Below are 20,512 nucleotides of genomic sequence, written 5' to 3'. Positions count from 1 at the left end.
ATAAGAAAAGACAAATCTATCATTCTTCATTTTCAGGGGAAATAATTAGGAAGTAGCAAGGAGCTCATGTAGAAAGTGGAATATGAGAGGAAGGGTGACTGAGATTCTTTATCTTCATCAACCAAACATAGTGCCTTTCATTTAAGAATGTAAAGTATTTACATACAGGAAAAATAAAACTATTTTATCAATGTTAAACCACTTAGAGACATAAAACACATGGACCTTCTTGTCAAAGAAACATGATATAACATGAAATTAGAGCATTTAAAACTTGCTAATGAAATCAACAACAACATTTAGTCATATTTATTGAGCAGCTAGTCAGTGGTAGGCATTCTGAATAGGATGAAAGGTACAGAGATGAGTTACAAGTGGTCCATTCTCTCAAGAACATGTATTCCTCTTAAAAAGTAAAATAAATGAGGTCTTTCCTGAAATAGTATCCTTGACACTTAAAAGCAAGTAGGCCTACTAAATAAAATTGTTTAAGAGGGGATCTTTTGGGTTAATAAATGACCTATAAAGTTGAGAAACACCTCAGTATGTAAAAATTCCCAAATTATAACATTTGGGGGTGGAAAAATGGACTTTGAGTCAACCAGATGAAAACCGTCCAGTATTTTAATTAAAAGCAAAAAAATCCCTCACTTTTAAATTATGATACTGATTATTATGAATAAGTCAATATTGCTTTAATGGGGATACTGTTACAGTACTAGATTTCAGTATAGATATTTATATCTATTTTTCCTTCATACTGAATTGCTCTCCCTCATATTAGACTATTTCTCCCCTTATTCTGACCATACAGAGAGCTTTGTAACTTACTTTCTTAGAGATTTTTCCTGATGAGAATATAAAATTAAAGCCAAATACAAATGAAAAACCGTAGCAGTTTCTTTGTGGCTACATTAACACATAGTGATTTATTGTAATTCTTTGAAAACCTGCTAATTAGATCTCTGAGTGTAACTTAAGAAACACTTTCATGATGTACTATATGAACCAGGCTTTTTTTCCCCCCCAGTTCAAGAAATGATCCCTCATTGTAAGGGGAGGTCATAAGTCCAGGTATTTCGAAAGAAACTCAGAAGGGCACTTGTGCTTGTAACCATTAGGTTATAATTCATTTTTCTTTGTTATTTTGGGAGAATCTGTGATATATGATAAACTGCTGTTTGGTTGTTCAATAGGCATAGGTTTTAAGTAGTACAGTTCACATTGTTAGAAGTGCACTATTGAATCATATAAAAAAATCATAACAAATATTGTGATGTGACAACTCATTGAATGAACCATATCACCAAGGAAGATGACCTGAAAAAATGCTGAATCATTTCAAATTTCAAATAGCAAAATCATTTATTTCTTGTTCCTTTCAGTGTAGTTCCATTCCTCTTGCTGAAATTATTACTTTCTTCCCCAAAACCCACATAAGATTTCTTATTCAGATCAGGCTGTACATTACAGAAATGAAACAGGCTCTACATGGCTATCCAAAACCATGTTTTATGTCATACGAAGTTCTGGAAAAGCTTTTGGGGATAGCAGGTCCCTCTGATATTTGACTTAAGGCAAAATCATGAGTCCCTCTACACTCCAGAGTGATAGGGAGCCTACACCTCTGGGTCCTTTTTTTTTTTTTTTTAAAGGTTTTATTTATTTATTTATTTATTTATTTATGGCTGTGTTGGGTCTTCGTTTCTGCGTGAGGGCTCTCTCCAGTTGCGGCAAGCGGGGGCCACTCTTCATCGCGGTGCGCGGGCCTCTCATCATCGCAGCCTCTCTTGTTGCAGAGCACAGGCTCCAGATGCGCAGGCTCAGTAGTTGTGGCTCACGGGCGTAGCTGCTCCACGGCATGTGGGATCCTCCCAGACCAGGGCTCGAACCCGCGTCCCCTGCACCGGCAGGCAGACTCTCAACCACTGCGCCACCAGGGAAGCCCTCCCCTGGGTCCTTTTAACTAGCCATTCCATTGGACACATACAGAGCGGGGATGTGTAACCTGGGATTCATGCACTCCTAAGGCTTCCAGCACTCGTTGAACTCCCTAAAATTGTATGCATGTGTATTCTTCCCAAGAGTAGATTCACAGCTTTCATCAGACTGTAAGAAGGAGTTGTATCCCGGTTATGAAACACTGACCTACATCCCTGGGATTTAGACAAATGCTAAGAGAAGGAATGACTGGAGACAGATGATGGTTCCCCACTCCATTTCCCCTTCATCAGTCAGAAATCTGCTCTTTGTAGGGGAAATCTCAAAGGAATCTTTTTATTCTACTCCACAACCCCCCACCCACATACATCTTAGGGTGCTAATACTCCTCATAGAGATAATGCTGAGTTGGACCCCAGGATCACTATTCTGAGCTTTCTTTTCTTTTTGTCTGAGGTGGTGGTGACTCTTGGACCAGTTTCATACTTAGCAACACGAACTCTATCGTTTTATCCTTTCTTTTGCACAGAAGGAAACTTGTTTTTCTGCCTATGCAGTAAGACCTATTTCACTCTGTCCTTCCAACATCTGAGGGAGATGTTTCAGAAATGTAGGGGTCCTTCTTTTATAGAACGAAATGCCCAGGTCCCCTTCTTTTGCTAGAGTCCCACATTCATGATCCACCTGTGCACACGACGCCCCTAGCCTTCTCTCCCAAACTCAGATCAAGATCCTGGTCTGCTTAGCTAAGGTCCCTTCAGAATAAGGGAAGCTAGTTACATTGATTCTGCTTCCCTTTCTACTGGTATATGGAGAGGGAGTTTCTAGCTAATGAAAAATTCTTCTAAGTGAAAAGCAGTTGTCCTATGTTTTCTTTGCCCAGTTTCTCTTAAAGTTAAGCCCATGCCCCAATAGCTTTCACCACAGTGACTTTTCTATTAGGCCTCAATTCACCTTACCTCCCTCTTAACTAGCAAGGAGTTAAAACCATAGCATCACTCGTACCGTGAACACCCGCTCTTTTACATGTAAAGAGTCTAAGAGAAGGAGCCCAGCTCCAAGTGAATTAGCCAGTGTGAACCCCCATGATTGTTTTTCTCCTTCTGTTAAGCAGATTCTGATTCTATTTATGTTTCACTTTTTTTTTTTTACTTTTTTACCTCAGTTATAGAAGAACTTGGCATAGGCAAGAAGGGGTGCTCTCCATGGAAACCTGTTATCTTCTTTCTAGACTTAATTTTGAAAGCTTTTCAATTTGAAATTTTAAAATTATTATTACTCTCCTTCCATCTCAGTTGTTGCCTTTCATAAAACTTTTATGATAAAGCCAATCCTAGTGCCTGCTACGTTTCTCCGGCCAAGATTATAGTACCTTCAACCATTACTATGTAGTTATCTTGTTTCCTCTCTTCTTGGCAACAGTATGATATTCCATCTTTGAAGAAAACCCAGATATTCCCAAGTGAAACCATTTTTTTTCTAGAGATGGTACAGGCTTTCATCTGCTTTGTAAAACCTATAGGTCAGATTCCCTGCAAATGTTTGGCTTCCATGCCTGATACTTAAACTAGCAGATGAATTTGAACAATTGAGTTTGTTAATCACTTTGGAAAATGAGATTCAGATTTCTTTCTTACATGATAACCCACTTGGCAAAAAATTTTATCACAACTTTAGGTCATGTGATACAACTATGTTCTAGTCATCAGAGATCTTTTCAGAAAAGCAAGCTTACTGGTTAGTGGCTAGGGAAATTTCCACCCTTTGGAAAATGGTTCTTTAATCCAATCTTTTAAAATTCAAATGTTTAAAAAATTTTAAATATAACCATTGAGTAGAGACATTATGTATCTGTAACATATTTATGAGCAAAGGCTATTGATTTTTTTTATTACTGTTTTCTTTAAAAAGACTGAAAGGAAATGAACCAAAGTGTTAATAACTATAATTATATTTGAATGACTGAGCTGTGGGTAATTAATTTTCTTGTTATTCCTCCAAATTTTCTTTGGTGTATATTGCTTTAAAGTGGAAAAAAATGAAACCGTCCTCCTAAAATTTCTCTATTTAGCACTTGCCTTACAAAAATCAAAGCCCAATGTCTAAAGTAGGGGGTGGCAAACTATGGGCCAGAGGCCAGTACCTATTTTTGCAAATAAAGTTTTATTAGAACACAGTCACTCTTATTTGTTTATATATTGTCTGTGCTTGCTTTCAAGCTCTTAGCAGATTTGAGTAGTTGCAACAGATCATATGGCCTAACATCTTTATTATCTGATTCTTTAAGAAAAAGTTTGCTGACCCTCTGGTCTAGAACATTCAGTTTATGAAGCAGTTGTCAAGAGTATTTTTAGTTAGCAAATTTTTTTAAACTTTGCTAATAACACCATGTTTTCTTTCCTTTGCAGCCTAAATTAACAATGGCAAAATGCAGACGAAATGTGGAGAATTTCCTAGAAGCTTGCAGAAAAATTGGTGTACCTCAGGTAATAAATTTATCATATTTTATGTTGCTAAATAAATTTGGGTATTATTTTCTTAAAATCTTTTAGACATGCAGGTATCTAAAATCTTATAGGGTAGTTCTGAGCTAAGTTGATAATTACTAACATGATTTTGTGTTACTAGAGTCAGTCATTATATTTTGAGCAGTTTCCCTTAATTATTTACAAGGACCAAGCAAAGAAATCATATACACATGAATTTCAATATGTTGTAGTAAGTAATTAGTGCTAAGTAATCAAAAATAGTTATTCTGATATTTTCCTAAATATCCCCTCTTGCTGATTGACTTGTGTACAACTCCATACACAGTAGAGTCTGTGCTTCAGAATAAGTGCATCTCAGACTAAGAATGTTTCAGTCGGCTTCAGTTTTTTAACACTTGCTTTAATGCTTTTAAAAAATGTTTATTTTGAAATAATTTTAGGCTCTGAGAAATGTTGCAAAAATATCACAGAGAGATACTGTATACACTTCACCTAGGTTCCTGGACTGCTAACATCTAACATAAATGTAAACATAGTATGTCATCCAAACCAATAAACACATAGACAGTGCTGTTGACTAAATTGCAGATTTTATTCAGACTTTACCAGTTTTCCACTAAGCTCTTTGGAACGGAACACACAAGAGGCCATTTCTAGTCACTTGTCCTGCTCTTGAGATTTTTTGCCTCCAGGTTCCTCAGTTAGAGCTTTATTGCCCTTTAATAGTACAAGTAGTTAAACTTTTACCCTTTAAAAAACAATTATGTTAAGTGTGGCACTCTTAAAAAATATTACATATAGTGACATATATAGATAAATTTAAAGAAATAAAAATTGGTGCCATTTGATACTTTTTTCATTAACTACAACCATTACAGTTCATGTCACCATATTTTGTCCAACGTTCAAGGAGAAAAACATGACACTTTTCTATCACCTTCTTAATTAGCTGTCAGAAACCCGGTATTGGCCCCTGGACTCAACAAGTCCACTATTTCTCTCGAAGTTAAGCCCTTGTCCCAATGGCTTTTCCTGATAATGACTCGTTTTACCCAGTTCACCATTCCTCTCTTTAACTAACATGAGTTGAGAAGGTCAAAGCATCACTTGTCCAATGAACACCTTTCCCTTTCAGCTCTTTCACAAAGTGGAAGAGAGCCCAGCTCCACAGAGCAGCTGCACTAGCCAGTGTTAATTCCCATGAGTGTTTTTTCTCCTTTTATTAAGTAGAGTGTGATTCTACTACTTATTTTTTACTTTTTTCTTTTGCATTTTATTTAAGCTGAGTTATAAAATAACTGAAATTTATATTTAGTGATAGTTAGTAAGGATCTTTTTTGTTCCTGTGGACAAATTCAAAGCAAATGTATTGCCTTTATATCATATTGTTTTCTGAAGGCTCATCATCTCTTTTAGAACTAACCATTTTTAAACATATTGAGAGCATTAATAAGGTTTCTAGATAAATGGCATACGTTTCTGCATATTAACAGGCAGGTTCTAATATTCACATGTACACTCTAACATTCAGTGTTTCCCTTATGCCTACTTGAGATGATCCTACCTGACCATCACAAGCATGCCCAGTACCTGCCCCAGTTCCATAGCACAGTGTCTTTGAACAAGAGAATGTGGCATGGGTTGGTGCAGGAAATGGGAACCAGAAGAAAAATATGAGTGATTAAAAAGAGGCACCACATACCTAGAGAGAAGAGTGCTGAAAACGGCCCCACACGGCAAGACGTGCTGGCGCACTTAGCCTATGTCAAACCTGTAAAGGACTTCTTACAGTCCTTGTACATGTACTCTGGGCTTTACAGAACTGTCATCTGTCTCAGATTTAAAGTCGATACACTGAAATTCTTTTAGAATATAACTGCCATCGGTCAACAAAATCAAAAACAGTGTGCCTTTTAAAGCATGCACTTTATTCCATCATTTGCCAAGCAATGGTTAACAGTATTTATTTGAAGGCAGGAGATAGAAAAAATACAATTTTAAAAGACTGGGTACTAAAAAAAAAAAAAGACTGGGTATTTTTCCAGGGTGGTTTTAGACTGGAGTTCTTGCCACATCCTCCTTCCCCTCCCTTTCCCCCACCAGAAAGAGTAAGTGGACATTCCACATGGGCCACCTCTTCCTCCTCCACTCCTGCCTTCCACCCAAGTCTCACCACCACCATCACTAACACTTTTAGATGGGTTCCTGTTATGCTGCTACTTCTGCTAAAACAGTTGATCATTTGCCTAAAACAAAATGAAGGAAAATGAATAAATACAAACTTGTAGGTTTAAACTAGCATTCTCAGGTCCCTCTGCCATGGGAGGGAAGAAGAAACCTATACCTCTTCTTCTTTTGTTCTCCCCTACTTCTGGGCATTATGACCTTTACCTAAACATGACCACCTGCTGTGTTTAACTTGTAAATAAAATCAGTGATGTAATAATGATCACTTTTGAAAATAGATAACATAAAACTTAATATTGAAAAATTTATCAGATCTTCTGTCCAGAAAACATGTATAAAGGTGAATGATTTCCCTTCTCAGTATAACTTTTTAAATGTTTACAAGTTAAATTATGAATGAAACACTGAAGAATAAAGTGACTGTTAAAAACCTCCAATAAGGTTGGGCATATGGATAGTCTCTTTATTATTATGCTTTTATTAAATATATGTTACATTCAAAAAACTATAGTTGGTGATAAAAACTTCTGTTTGAGTCTGATATCTTATGTTCTGGAGTTATTATATGTTATGTGTGAAAGAATATTTTCCTGTTATCAAGTCCAGTAATGCTTTTATTTATTTAATTTCTTAATCTGTGAACTAGAGGGTTTGGATGATCTCTAAGGCCCATTACATCTCTAGATTCATTTTGTACAATTAGTAAACAGGACTTGTTAAGATGGACTTGACTTGATTTTTAGAGGAACACCAAGCCATTCAGTACACCTGACTTCCAAGTAATAAATTTCCCCTGATTATTATGCTTTCTTCATTCTTTGAACCTTCTTGACTCACCTGGCTTTCTCCGAAAACTTCCCTCTCCTCAGCCCACCCCCAGGTTTTGTCCTTGCTTTCTGGCCTATTTTTTGTTAATAGGGAAGAATGAGTCGAGAAAGAGGTTGCCTCACCCACTCAACCACTCTCAGGCCTCACATAACCATTAAGTCAGCATCCACCTCTGTTCATTTTATCCTGAATGTTCATGCTAATCGCCAACAATTTTATTCCGCTATTTAGTAGTAAAATCAAGCTGAGCACATAGAGGATTCTTTGTGGTTTTGTTTTTCAGCATTTTGATTCATCATAATAAAAAATGTTATAGGATATGTTTCTTTGAATATGACTGAGATGATCATATTGAATTCTATACTCAAATCTGTATTTCTGATCCACTGACTTTATTTTTCTGTTTTCCTTTCCTGCTCACACTTTGGACAGGACAATCTTTGTTCCCCTTCTGACATCCTTCAGCTAAACCTCAGCGTAAAAAGAACTGTTGAAACACTACTTTCTCTTGGGGCACATTCAGAAGAATCCAGTTTTGTCTCTCTATCTATGCAGCTTTTGGGTTTTGTGGCATTTTATTGTACTTTAATGTTAACTCTCTGTATGCTTTATTACTGGATCTTCCCCCTTTAGCCGAAAGTGCATTCCAGTGATTTTTCCACCTCATTCCTGTGCTTGGTAAAGGAGGTTTGTTTCTCATTCAAAAGTATTTACATATGTGCTTTTTTTAAGTTGGTTAGCCATCAAAGAGCTAACCGATAAAGTGGGTAAACCCTTTCCTTGTGCGTCCAGATGCGCAGCTCATCACGTTAGGGAGCATTTATGATTGCTAGCAAAGAGCAGGAAGACCAGTATATTTTCTTCTGCTCATTTGTCCATTTTCCTGGCCTATATGTGGCCTTGTTTCTCTTATCATAAATGCTGAGCAGGGTCTACTAATACAATCCTGAGCCTGTTGTTAAAATATGACTTAGAGCTTTATTTCCAAATGGCATAATAAAATTTCCATCTGGCCTTCTTTCCATGCCTCAACACAACTTAAGTGTGGAAATTGTGAGAAGTATTAAAATTAAGAGTTGCTGAACTTTTCAACAGCTGTTCATGTGGAAACAGTTGTACCCCTTCTGTTCTGGGGAGCACCTGGTCACTTAGATCTCTGCATTGAGCTGTGCCCTGAAGTCCTGAAATCTGTCTTTATTGGTAGGCACAAGTCCACCTAATAAGCATCTGCTCTCTGGACATCTGGAAAGCACTGGCCATTTAATCTTAATAATTTTAATTTGATCAGAATGTTCAGTACAAAGATAATGTAGGTCCCTAGATTGCTATTCTGAGCCCATTGTGTACATTGGAAACAGTACACAAGCAAATTATCTGGAGCTGATCTTTCACGGGTAGGCACCTGTCTGCACGTTTATTATGTTTGTTATCTTTAACTTCACTTCTAGAATCCTATTTAGAATTTAAAATTGGAATTTATGTAATTTCCAATATATTTGAACCATCTTAATAGGTGAACTTATATTTGATAGGCTGTTGAGGAGATTTTATCTGAACAGTAGCAGGTAAAGTATTAGGCAGCAATCTCTGTTCTGTACCCAAGGCAATGAATGCCTCTTTCAGAATGCTTAGTATATTAGCTGCTAGCCTTAATGCTTGAAAGTACTTTATAATTGCATTCAGATTCTGGTTCTCATAAATAGTGTTTCTGGACATTCAGGAATCTCTGAACTCTGTTAAGAAAATTGGACAACTGAACTCATGTATGAAGGAAGATTGTGAGGAACATATCATGTTGTAGAAGTCAATCTGAGGATCTGATTGCCTTGGTTTTCTTTCATATTAAATGGGAAAATTATTTAACACATTAAAAACCTTTTACTTTTAATGCTGAAACATTGAACAGTGTTGAAAACAGCAGTAGTGCCTTTTGGAGTTGGGGGGAGGTTTTTTTTTGTTCTTAAGATGTCTCTGAGTCAGAGATCATTCAGTTTTGTGAAGTTCTGTCCCTTTAAAAAAAACACATGGTGTTTTGTGTGGTTTTGGGGGAGTAATGGTGCATTCTCTTCAGAACAGAGTTCCCTCTGAGCCAGCTAGAAGGTAAACGTGCATCTGGAAAGCATTAGCCACTGAGGGAATGTGTAAGCCACGGGCTTACAGGTCACAGGGCACCCCTGGAAATGGAGATCAAGGAATCGGTGTCAGAGGAAATATGTCTCCCCCCAGAGTAAAACACCCTGCAGGTTCATTTTAAGTATAGTTAATCTGTACTTCAATTGTACTCAGAAGATTTATACAAAGTTGCTAGTTTTATAAGATCAAAAGATTCCATTTACCTTGTTTTATCAAGGTAAGTATTAAATAAAAAGAAAGTGATTAAGAAGCACAAGTACCAATAACGGTTCATAAAACATACGTGTTATATTTTTTATTACAACTGGTTTTGTAAACTTCCTAATAATATATTAAGTGCCAATGAAAAACTGAGAAAAATCCAGTTATCTTCTTTAATAAGTATATATAGTCTCTTTTTCAGTAGAACCAGAATTCCACTTTCATTCCTTTAAGTGTAACCTCTTCTTTCTTTCATCTAATCAATGATAGATGTTATTCTTATGATATGCCTTTTTGTCTTACAAGAAAGGATTAACCAAACACATTAATGAGGTAATAAACAAGATAGAAGTAATTTAATTTGCTTAAGCAAACATGTAAATGATTTTCAAATATATGTTAATTAATATGTTCCTGACTAAGCTCACATCATAGTTCTCCAGCATAATTTAATCCATTAAATACCAGGATATGAAATACTTTTTCAAATATGATTTCTTTATTTAAAATCTGTAATTCAAGTTTTTAAGTAATTCAAACTGGGCCTTCCATGAATTATCCAATGTAGGGGAAATTTTCTCAAATACTTCTAAATCTCAAGGATATACTTCAGCTTCTTCCTGTGATCCCTGCCTGGTCTGAGAACCCTGATTTTCATAGTCAGGACTATAATGTAGAGAGCATTCCTCTCTCATGCAGTCTGAGTTATGGCATGAAACTATCTTGCATTCCTATGGTTTGTAATTTCCAAAGCGCTTTCTCCTACAATGTTATATCTTTAGGCTTCAGCCATCCGGTAACTTGGAACTGTTTTTCTATTTTCACCTGCCTCATTTTACTGATCTGCATTGCTCCTTTATTTATCAGGGGTGAAGGATGCTGCTTTTACTCCATAGTAGTATGTTTATCTTCTGTCGTGTGTAAAAGTGTATGTAACTTGTCCATTTTCTAATATTCAAAATGATCTGTATGTACTTTTAGATGTATTAATAAAAAAAAAAAGTGACAGTGAGTGTCAGGTACCATCTCTGTGTAACTCATATTACAGGTACTGACTTCTCATATCTCAGTTCATTATTATGAGGGGGAGAAGAGATGCTTATTTTTTCTTTTCAGTTCTGTGATGTTCATCCTCTTTTCTCTTCTGTTTGTTTTTATGTTACATTGTCCCATTTCAGGAGCAATTATGTTTGCCTCTCCACATTTTAGAAGAGAAAGGTTTGAGCCAGGTTGCGCTGACGGTCCAGGCCCTCCTGGAACTTGCCCCGCCCAAGCAGCAGCAGCACCAGCTATCTGCTGTGTAAGGACTCCCAGCACCATGGGCGTTGGCCTGGCCAAAACGAAACAGGACAGCGTGACTGCTGCTGTGAGCCGTCTGCTTAACAAAGCGCTTACGTGTTCTTAAAAGGGACTGTTTCCATGATTCCTAACAGGAATATTTTGCTTCATTTCTCCATTTTAGGGGAGGTTATATCCATTTGCATTGAGTTGTTTATGAAGACACGGTTGGTTTTCACAAATGAAACTTAATTCTGTCATTATTGAGAACCCAACGCTGAAGCCTAACCTGGCTGTGCTTTTCTAGAGAGTAGGCTCTTTCACATACTGAAGACTATCTTCTCAGAAGGATATTTGTCTCTCTTGAAGGCACAGCCATGCTGTTATCTTTCCCTGTTTGCAAGCCCTCTGGAATCCACTAGTTTCTAAACGTGGTTGTTCATTAGAATCTCCTGGAGAATTTGTTAAAGTACAGATTCTCACTCGGTTGGTCTAGAGTGAGGCCTGGGTATCTGCATTTCAACAAACATTCCAGGTGTTTCATGTAGTGGAAACCATTGTTCCAAGCTAGATATCTGTATAATTTGGGGGGAGTAATGACTTCATCGTGTTTTTCAGCTCTGTTATGACTACTTGGACTGTTCTGTCCAAGGTAAAATAAAAATAATGTAGAAGGTCTAGATTTTGCTTAGTAAAACAATGAAACAGATACCGTTGCATTTAAGGCCAGTGTCCTAGGCGTCCCCCCAGCTCCAGTCCACCACCACTTAGAGGATGGTTCCATGTGTCATCCCACTAGTATCTAAACATTATAATCAAGCACTCTACACACAGGGTCCAGATCTTTAGGCTGGTAGCTTGTGGCACTCTGCATCCTGTGTGTTGACTTCACTGAGCTCACCCCTTCTCCCCTGCAAGCTGCTCCCAGGATACCTGGACCTGCGAACACCTTCCAGTCACAGCAGATGCACTTCCAGCTCCCCAAATAACAGAAGATTATGAAAATACAGGAAAAGCCAAGCTTCTTACATTTCTTTCAGCTAACTGCCAATTTCCGTAGCTGAGTTAAAGCACTTGTGGCGTTTTAAAAACAGCTTGCTGTCTTTTCATCTAGCCATCTAGCTCCCCAACCAGTGCCTTATTTACTCAATTATGGGTGCAGTAAAAGGGCCCAAGGGCTCAGACAGCACAAAACCAGGAGCCCTAATTCAAGTCTAAGCCACTTGGGTCTTTCTTCCCCTATATTTTGAGACCCTTTTAGTTGTCAGTGATATCTTCTGGTATTCACTGCCTTTGTAAACCAAGTAAATAGAGTAAGTGAAGATACTAGTTATCTAGGTTTTTTCCTGTTGTTAACTGTTCTGGGGTTTCTTTACCAGTACATGCATTTAAGAATAATGTTCTCTCGTTTTATCATGTAGCAGCATCTAAAAGTAAATCTGGATAAAATCATGTTGAGTATCTGGCCAAAGTAATGTTTTCTCCTTGTTGTCACAGGTTTAAACTTATATAACACAAAACATCTGAGCTCAAAGCCCAATCCTTCAGGGTCCTTACAAAACAAAAGTAAAATATGTTTTAAGTGCTTAGAGCCAGACCCCATTATATTTACAGTTCCAAACAGACCCACCAATCATAGGACTTGTTTAGAATTTAGCTGTGTATATTTTTAAACTCTAGGTATTTTTACTTCTAGTCAACATTAAACCTCAGTACAATCTCCAAATTATAGACAGCCATTTGAAATGAAACTCAGCAAAGGACAGGACTATTTGTCACATAGTTGCAAGGAATAATCCCAGTCAGCATACATAATGCAACATTTGGAACATTTGTGACTAATTTCCCCATAGGAATAATTGGAATTTTCAACTTATTTCAGATTTTATACATAGCATGAAACCTTATTCATATATTTTTATCAGACTAATTCAAATTTATATTTGAATAGTTAGAAAATATTTGTTTACAGTTTTGGTTGATAATGAAAGAAAAATATAAGATATATTGAATGTCTTTTCTGTGTCAAGATGCAAAACAAGTCATTATGTTTTTGTTGGAAAATTTCTGTACTCAGTGTTTTGTATATACCTTTTTTTTTTTAACTGGAAAGAAAATTTAATATTTAGCCTTGCTAGACTCTTAACATAAGATGAAGATGACTTTGTTACAGTTCCACCTGACCATTTATGAACTTCCTACTGAAGCAGTGACCTTCCCAGCGCTGAAGAGTGAATGAAGATAAGGCTAAGTGCCCGCCCACTAGGGCTTCTGCTAACAGTGGAGATTTTAAGTCAGCAGGTTTCTGGGCTTTCAATCTCATACTTGCTTAGCACTCCAAACCAATTTTCTCTGGAAACAACTCATGGGAGGAAGGGCTTTGTATTTGACTAGAATAGAGTAGGACACTTAGTAGTAGTAGGTCACTTTCCTTAATAGCTTTTGAAAATACAGCCTCACAGCTAATCAAGGAGTCTGATTTCTCTACTTGATAAAAGCCCAGCAGTGACTAATGATGTATGACTACGCTGACGAGTATGATGAATTTTTTAAAACTAAGCGCTTAAATGGTTATAGAAATGAAGGAGAACATGGATATTCAGAAACGTTTTTATATACATATTGCAGTAAGGTGGTTTACAGCATATTTCATTTTATTTCTGAAAATGTTGTAAACATGTAATTAGTAAAAGATTTTGTAAAACATTGTCCTATATTTGTATGTCTGTAAATATAATGCATAAGTTCTAAGAATAAATATGTCAGTATCATGTATGTTATTTTAAATTGCCTGTATGCCACTTTACACATTGACATTAAAATAAAAGACAACACTTCAATAGCATGAAATAAAGGCTGATTTGAAAATGTTCATACCTAAAGCATGGTTTCCTTGGCAAAAATAAAAGGGTAAATTCTTTGATGGAACATCAGTAGAAACTGGGTCCTCATATTGGTTCCTTCAGATCAAAATATACTTTTTTAAGGAAGTGTACATATCAGTACTGTCCGGTATTTGGAGTTAGATATAAGGCTTAATTTTGAAATATATGTGACCCATTTGGAAGACTTTTCTCAGAAATTACCAACTGTGCTATAGGGAGAGCTTTAGCATTCCAAGACATTCTATTCTGATTAATCAAGGCAAGAATGACCCAATGGGCTCATTCTCTTTTAGCAGGAGAGAGAATGACAATCAGCTTTATGTGCCAGTCACAGATTAGGTATTTTCACATGCTTTACCTCTTTTAGTCTTAATACCCCATAAGGTGAGAGTTGTTGAGTAAGCAAAGCAGGTATAGGCCCTACTGTCTCACGTCTCAGCAATAGCTCCAGACTCATCTCCCTGCTGACCTGTGTCCCCTGTCTTTCCTATGTGTGGGTTGTATATCCTGACATCTCATTTCTGTCTTGTATTTATCATTTATATCCATACCTATTTCCCAGAAAAGGAGCTGAAGCAGCTTATAATAAGATATATGTTCCATGTGACAACCCCCCCATAAAAACAGTAAAGTGATAATAAATTTAAAAGGCAGGCAGGAACCAACCTTTATTAAAACTTTATTGTGTATGTATTATCCTAGACACTTGATAAACGTCATCTTGTAGTTCCTACTGAACACCACTTTTGCTCATAAGAGTGTCGTTTATTACACTAGAAGGAATCAATAGCAGAATAACTGAGGCAGAAGAATGGATAAGTGACCTGGAAAACAGGATGGTGGAATTCACTGCCATGGAACAGAATAAAGAAAAAGAATGAAAAGAAATGAAGACAGCCTAAGAGACCTCTGGGACAACATTAAACACACCAACATTCACATTATAGAAGTCCCAGAAAGAGAAAAGAGAGAAGGGACCCAAGAAAATATTTGAAGACGTTATAGTTGAAAACTTCCCTAACACAGGAAAGGAAATAGCCACCCAAGTCCAGAAAGTGCAGAGAGTCCCAGGCAGCATAAACCCAAGGAGAAACACGCCGGGACATAATAGTAATCAAATTGACAAAAATTACTAAAAGCAACAAGGGAAAAACAACCTACAAGGGAACTCCCATAAGGTTAACAGGTGATGTCTCAGCAGAAACTACAAGCCAGAAGGGAGTGGCATGATAAACTGATGAAAGGGAAGAGCCTACAACCAAGATTACCTGGGGCTTCCCTGGTGGTGCAGTGGTTGAGAATCCGCCTGCCAATGCAGGGGACATGGGTTTGAGCCCTGGTCTGGGAAGATCCCACATGCCGCGGAGCAACTGAGTCCGTGAGCCACAACTACTGAGCCTGCGCATCTGGAGCCTGTGCTCCGCAACAAGAGAGGCTGCGATAGTGAGAGGCCCGTGCACCGCGATGAAGAGTGGCCCCCGCTCGTCGCAACTAGAGAAAGCCTGCGCACAGAAACGAAGACCCAACACAGCCAAAAATAAATTAATTAATTAATTAAAAAAAAAAAAAAGATTACCTGGCAAGGATCTCATTCAGATTTGACGGAGAAATCAAAAGCTTTACAGACAGACAAAATCTAAGAGAATTCAGCACCACCAACCCAGCTCTACAACAAATGCTAAAGGAACTTCTCTAAGTGGAAAACACAAGAGAAGAAAAGGACCTACAAAAACAAACCCAAAACAATTAAGAAAATGGTAATAGGAACATACATACCAATAATTACCTTAAATGTGAATGGATTAAATGCTCCAACCAAAAGACACAGGCTTGCTGAATGGATACAAAAACAAGACCCATATATATGCTGTCTACAAGAGACCCACTTCAGACCTAGGGGCACATACAGACTGAAAGTGAGGGGATGGAAAAAGATATTCCATGCAAATGGAAATCAAAAGAAAGCTGGAATAGCAATACTCAGATAAAACAGACTTTAAAATAAAGAATGTTACAAGAGACAAGGAGGGACACTACATAATGATCAAGGGATCAATCCAAGAAGAAGATATAACAATTATAAATATATACGCACCCAACATAGGAGCACCTCAATACATAAGGCAAATGCTAACAGCAAATGCTAATGCTAAAGAGGAAATCAATAGTAACACAATAACATTGGGGGACTTACACCAATGGACAGATCATCCACACAGAAAATTAATAAGGAAACACAAGCTTTAAATGACACAGTAGACCAGATAGATTTAATTGATACTTATAGGACATTCCATCCGAAAAGAGTAGATTACACTTTCTTCTCAAGTGCACACAGAACATTCTCCAGGATAGATCACACCTTGGGTCACAAATCAAGCCTCGGTAAATTTAAGAAAGTTGAAATCATATCAAGCATATTTTCCGAACACAGCACTATGAGATTAGAAATCAATTACAGGGAAAAAAATGTAAAAAAACACAAACACATGGAGGCTAAACAATACACTACTAAATAACCAAGAGATCACTGAAGAAATCAGAGGAAATAAAAAAATACCTAGGGACAAATGACAACGAAAACACGACAATCCAAAACCTATGGGATGCAGCAAAAGCAGTTATAAGAGGGAAGTTTATAGTAATACAATCCTACCTCAAGAAACAAGAAAAATCTCAAACAATCTAAGCTTACACCTAGGGGAACTAGAGAAAGAAGAACAAACAAAACCCAAAGTAAATAGAAGGAAAGAAATCATAAAGATCAGAGCAGAAATAAATGAAATAGAAACAATAGCAAAGATCAATGAAACTAAAAGCTGGTTCTTTGAGAACAAACAAAATTGACAAACCTTTAGCCAGACTCATCAAGAAAAAGAGGGAGAGGACTCAAATCAATAAAAATTAGAAATGAAAAAGGAGAAGTTACAACAGACACCGCAGAAATACAAAGCATCCTAAGAGACTACTACAAGCAACTCTATGCCAATAAAATAGACAACCTGGAAGAAATGGACAAATTCTTAGAATGGTATAACCTTCCAAGACTGAACCAGGAAGAAATAGAAAATATGAACAGACCAATCACAAGTAACGAAATTGAAACTCTGATTAAAAATCTTCCAACAAACAGAAGTCCAGGACCAGATGGCTTCACAGGTGAATTCTATCAAAGATTTAGAGAAGAGCTAACACCCATCCTTCTCAAACTCTTCCAAAAAATTGCAGAGGAAGGAACACTCCCAAACTCATTCTATGAGGCCACCATTACCCTGATACCAAAACCAGACAAAGATACTACAAAAAAAGAAAATTACAGACCAATATCACTGAGGAGTATAGATGCAAAAATCCTCAACAAAATACTAGCAAACAGAATCCAACAACACATTAAAAGGATCATACACCATGATCAAGTGGGAATTATCCCAGGGGTGCAAGGATTCTTCAATATATGCAAATCAATCAATGTGATACACCATATTAACAAATAGAAGAATAAAAAGTATATGATCATCTCAATAGATGCAGAAAAAGCTTTTGACAAAATTCAACACCCATTTATGATAAAAACTATCCAAAAAGTGGGCATAGAGGGGACCTACCTCAACATAATAGAGGCCATATACAACAAACCCACAGCAAACATCATTCTCAATGGTGAAAAACTGAAAGCATTTCCTCTTAAGATCAGGAACAAGATAAGGATGTCCACTCTCACCACTATTATTCAACATAGTTTTGGAAGTCCTAGCCACAGCAATCAGAGAAGAAAAAGAAAAGGAATACAAATTGGAAAAGAAGAAGTAAAACTGTCACTGTTTGCAGATGACATGATACTATACATAGAGAATCCTAAAGATGCCACCAGAAAACTACTAGAGCTAATCAATGAATTTGGTAAAGTTGCAGGATACAAAATTAATGCACAGAAGTCTCTTGCATTCCTATACACTAACAACGAAAGATCAGAAAGAGAAAGTAAGGAAACAATCCCATTCACCATTGCAACAAAAAGAATAAAATACCTAGGAATAAACCTACCTAAGGAGGTAAATGACCTGTACTCAGAAAACTATAAGACACTGATGAAAGAAATCAAAGATGACACAAACAGATGGAGAGATATACCATGTTCTTGGATTGGAAGAATCAATATTGTGAAAATGACTCTACTACCCAAAGCAATCTACAGATTCAATGCAACTCCTATCAAATTACCAATGGCCTTTTTTACAGAACTAGAACAAAAAAATCTTAAAATTTGTATGGAGACACAAAAAAACCCAAATAGCTAAAGCAATATTGAGGGAAAATAACAGAGCTGGAGGAATCAGACTCCCTGACTTCAGGCTATACTACAAAGTTACAGTAATCAAGAGCATATGGTACTGGCACAAAAACAGAAATATAGATCAATGGAATAGGATAGAAAGCCCAGAGATAAACCCACGCACCTATGGTCAACTAATCTATGACAAAGGAGGCAAGGATATACAATGGAGAAAAGACAGCCTCTTCAATAAATGGTGATGGGAAAACTGGACAGCTACATGTAAAAGAATGAAATTAGAACACTCCCTAACACCATACACAAAAATAAACTCAAAATGGATTCGAGACCTAAATGTAAGACCGGACACTATAAAACTCTTAGAGGAAAACATAGGAAGAACACTCTTTGACATAAATCACAGCAAGATCTTTTTTGGTCCAACTCCTAGAGTAATGGAAATAAAAACAAATAAACAAATGGGACCTAATGAAACTTAAAAGCTTTTGCACAGCAAAGGAAACTATAAACAATAAGAAAAGATAACCCTCAGGATGGGAGAAAATATTTGCAAACGAATCAACGGACAAAGGATTAATCTCCAAAATGTATAAACAGCTCATGCAGCTCAATATTAAAAAAACAAACAACCCAATCAAAAAATGGGCAGAAGACCTAAATAGACATTTCTCCAAAGAAGATATACAGATTGCCAGCAAACACATGAAAAGCTGCCCAACATCACTAATTATTAGAGAAACACAAATCAAAACTACAGTGAGGTATCACCTCACACCGGTTAGAATGGGCATCATCAGAAAATCTACAAACAACAAATGCTGGAGAGGGTGTGGAGAAAAGGGAGCCCTCTTGTACTGTTGGTGGGAATGTAAATTGATACAGCCACTATGGAGAACAGTATGGAGGGTCCTTCAAAAACTAAAAATAGAATTACCATATGACCCAGCAATCCCACTACTGGGCATATACCCAGAGAAAACCGTAATTCAAAAAGACACATGCACCCCAGTGTTCACTGCAGCAGTATTTACAATAGCCAGGTCATGGAAGCAACCTAAATGCCCATCGACAGATGAATGGATAAAGAAGATGTGGTTCATATATACAATGGAATATTACTCAGCCATAAAAAGGAACGAAATTGGGTCATTTGTAGAGACGTGGATGGATCTAGAGACTGTCATACAGAGTGAAGTAAGTCAGAAAGAGAAAAACAAATATTGTATATTAACGCATATATGTGGAACCTAGAAAAATGGTACAGATGAACCGGTTTGCAAGGCAGAAATAGAGACACAGATGTAGAGAACAAACATGGACACCAAGCGGGGAAAGCGGGGGTGGGGGTGGTGGTGAGATGAATTGGGAGATTGGGATTGACATGTGTACACTAATATATATAAAATAGATAAGTAATAAGAACCTGCTGTATAAAAAAATAAATGAGATGCCAAAAAAAAAAAAAAAAGGAGTGTCATTTATGACACTCTGCTCCTAAGTGCCATTTTTCACTATAGGCAAGTTGAATAAAGTCAGAATCAGAGACATTACAGGAATTACTGAAATTTTAATGTATCACTATAACTAGGATTATGTACTTTTTTTTCTGGTGAGAAAGAGCAAGAGGAATCTTCACAAGACTCCTAGAAATATTTCTTCCCAGCAATTTTTTTTTCAAGTTATGAAGAAGCTCTGAATCCACAGTATAATCCTAACTCAGGGTTTGAAAACTAGTATAACAGTCAAGGTGACCTAGTATAACCAGGCCTCACCTGGGAATGTCCAAATAAGAAACAACCTGTAGATGAGTTATATGTGATGGTAAAAGATGTTTCTTACTCCCTTCAGGTCCTCCTTCCCACCTCCAGAGCACCAGCAGAAAAGACAGAAGATAACTTGGTCACTTCTTGCCTCTCCGCTTGTCCTTGTCTTTGCCTTTACCTTTACCTTTTGAATCCTTGCCGTCATCTTTGTCCTTCTTGGGCATTTTGAAACCACCAATTTCCTTCCGTACCACAGTGCCTCGCCACCAGGCCTGGAGCTGGAAGAGGACAGGGAAGCGGGTACAATTTGTAGTATATCTGACAAGTTGCATTCTTTCTACATAAGGGGATTGTTTCTTCATAAACTAACTTCTGTGAAGATGGTCTCTGAGACACAGAAGTGGCCAAGCATGCTATCCTTAGAGCAATGCTTGCCTGTTGTGCAGGACCCAGAGCTTAAGTCCTGGACTCTGAAGTTCTCGAGGAGTAAAAATAAACAAAAGGGATCTGATT

At 37.1% G+C, this 20,512-nt stretch overlaps 2 protein-coding genes across 22 annotated transcripts in view; one reads left to right on the top strand and one right to left on the bottom strand.

The window, feature by feature from the left end:
- Positions 1-13,929, top strand: part of LRCH3 (leucine rich repeats and calponin homology domain containing 3) — a 108,326-nt gene extending 94,397 nt beyond the window's left edge. For 11 of the 17 annotated variants that reach the window (XM_082392317.1, XM_082392315.1, XM_082392304.1 and 8 more), the window contains 2 exons: positions 4,350-4,427; positions 7,878-10,859. In XM_082392317.1, the coding sequence (XP_082248443.1) occupies positions 4,350-4,427; positions 7,878-8,078 (279 nt within the window). In that variant the 3' untranslated portion in view covers positions 8,079-10,859. Of the gene's footprint in view, positions 1-4,349; positions 4,428-7,877; positions 10,860-10,957 lie in introns of those variants that run through there. The other 6 variants (XM_082392307.1, XM_082392305.1, XM_082392313.1 and 3 more) reach the window with 1 other exon arrangement.
- Positions 1-20,512, bottom strand: part of DRC9 (dynein regulatory complex subunit 9) — a 67,694-nt gene that overhangs the window by 2,232 nt on the left and 44,950 nt on the right. For 4 of the 5 annotated variants that reach the window (XM_082392343.1, XM_082392347.1, XM_082392345.1 and 1 more), the window contains one exon: positions 13,150-20,277. In XM_082392343.1, coding sequence (XP_082248469.1) covers positions 20,137-20,277 — 141 coding nt within the window. In that variant the 3' untranslated portion in view covers positions 13,150-20,136. Of the gene's footprint in view, positions 1-13,149; positions 20,278-20,512 lie in introns of those variants that run through there. The other variant, XM_082392346.1, reaches the window with a different exon arrangement.

The sequence above is a fragment of the Balaenoptera borealis genome (assembly GCF_965194805.1).
Source record: "Balaenoptera borealis genome assembly, chromosome: 5".
Lineage (NCBI taxonomy): Eukaryota > Metazoa > Chordata > Mammalia > Artiodactyla > Balaenopteridae > Balaenoptera > Balaenoptera borealis.
This window is presented reverse-complemented; position numbering and strand designations above follow the sequence as displayed.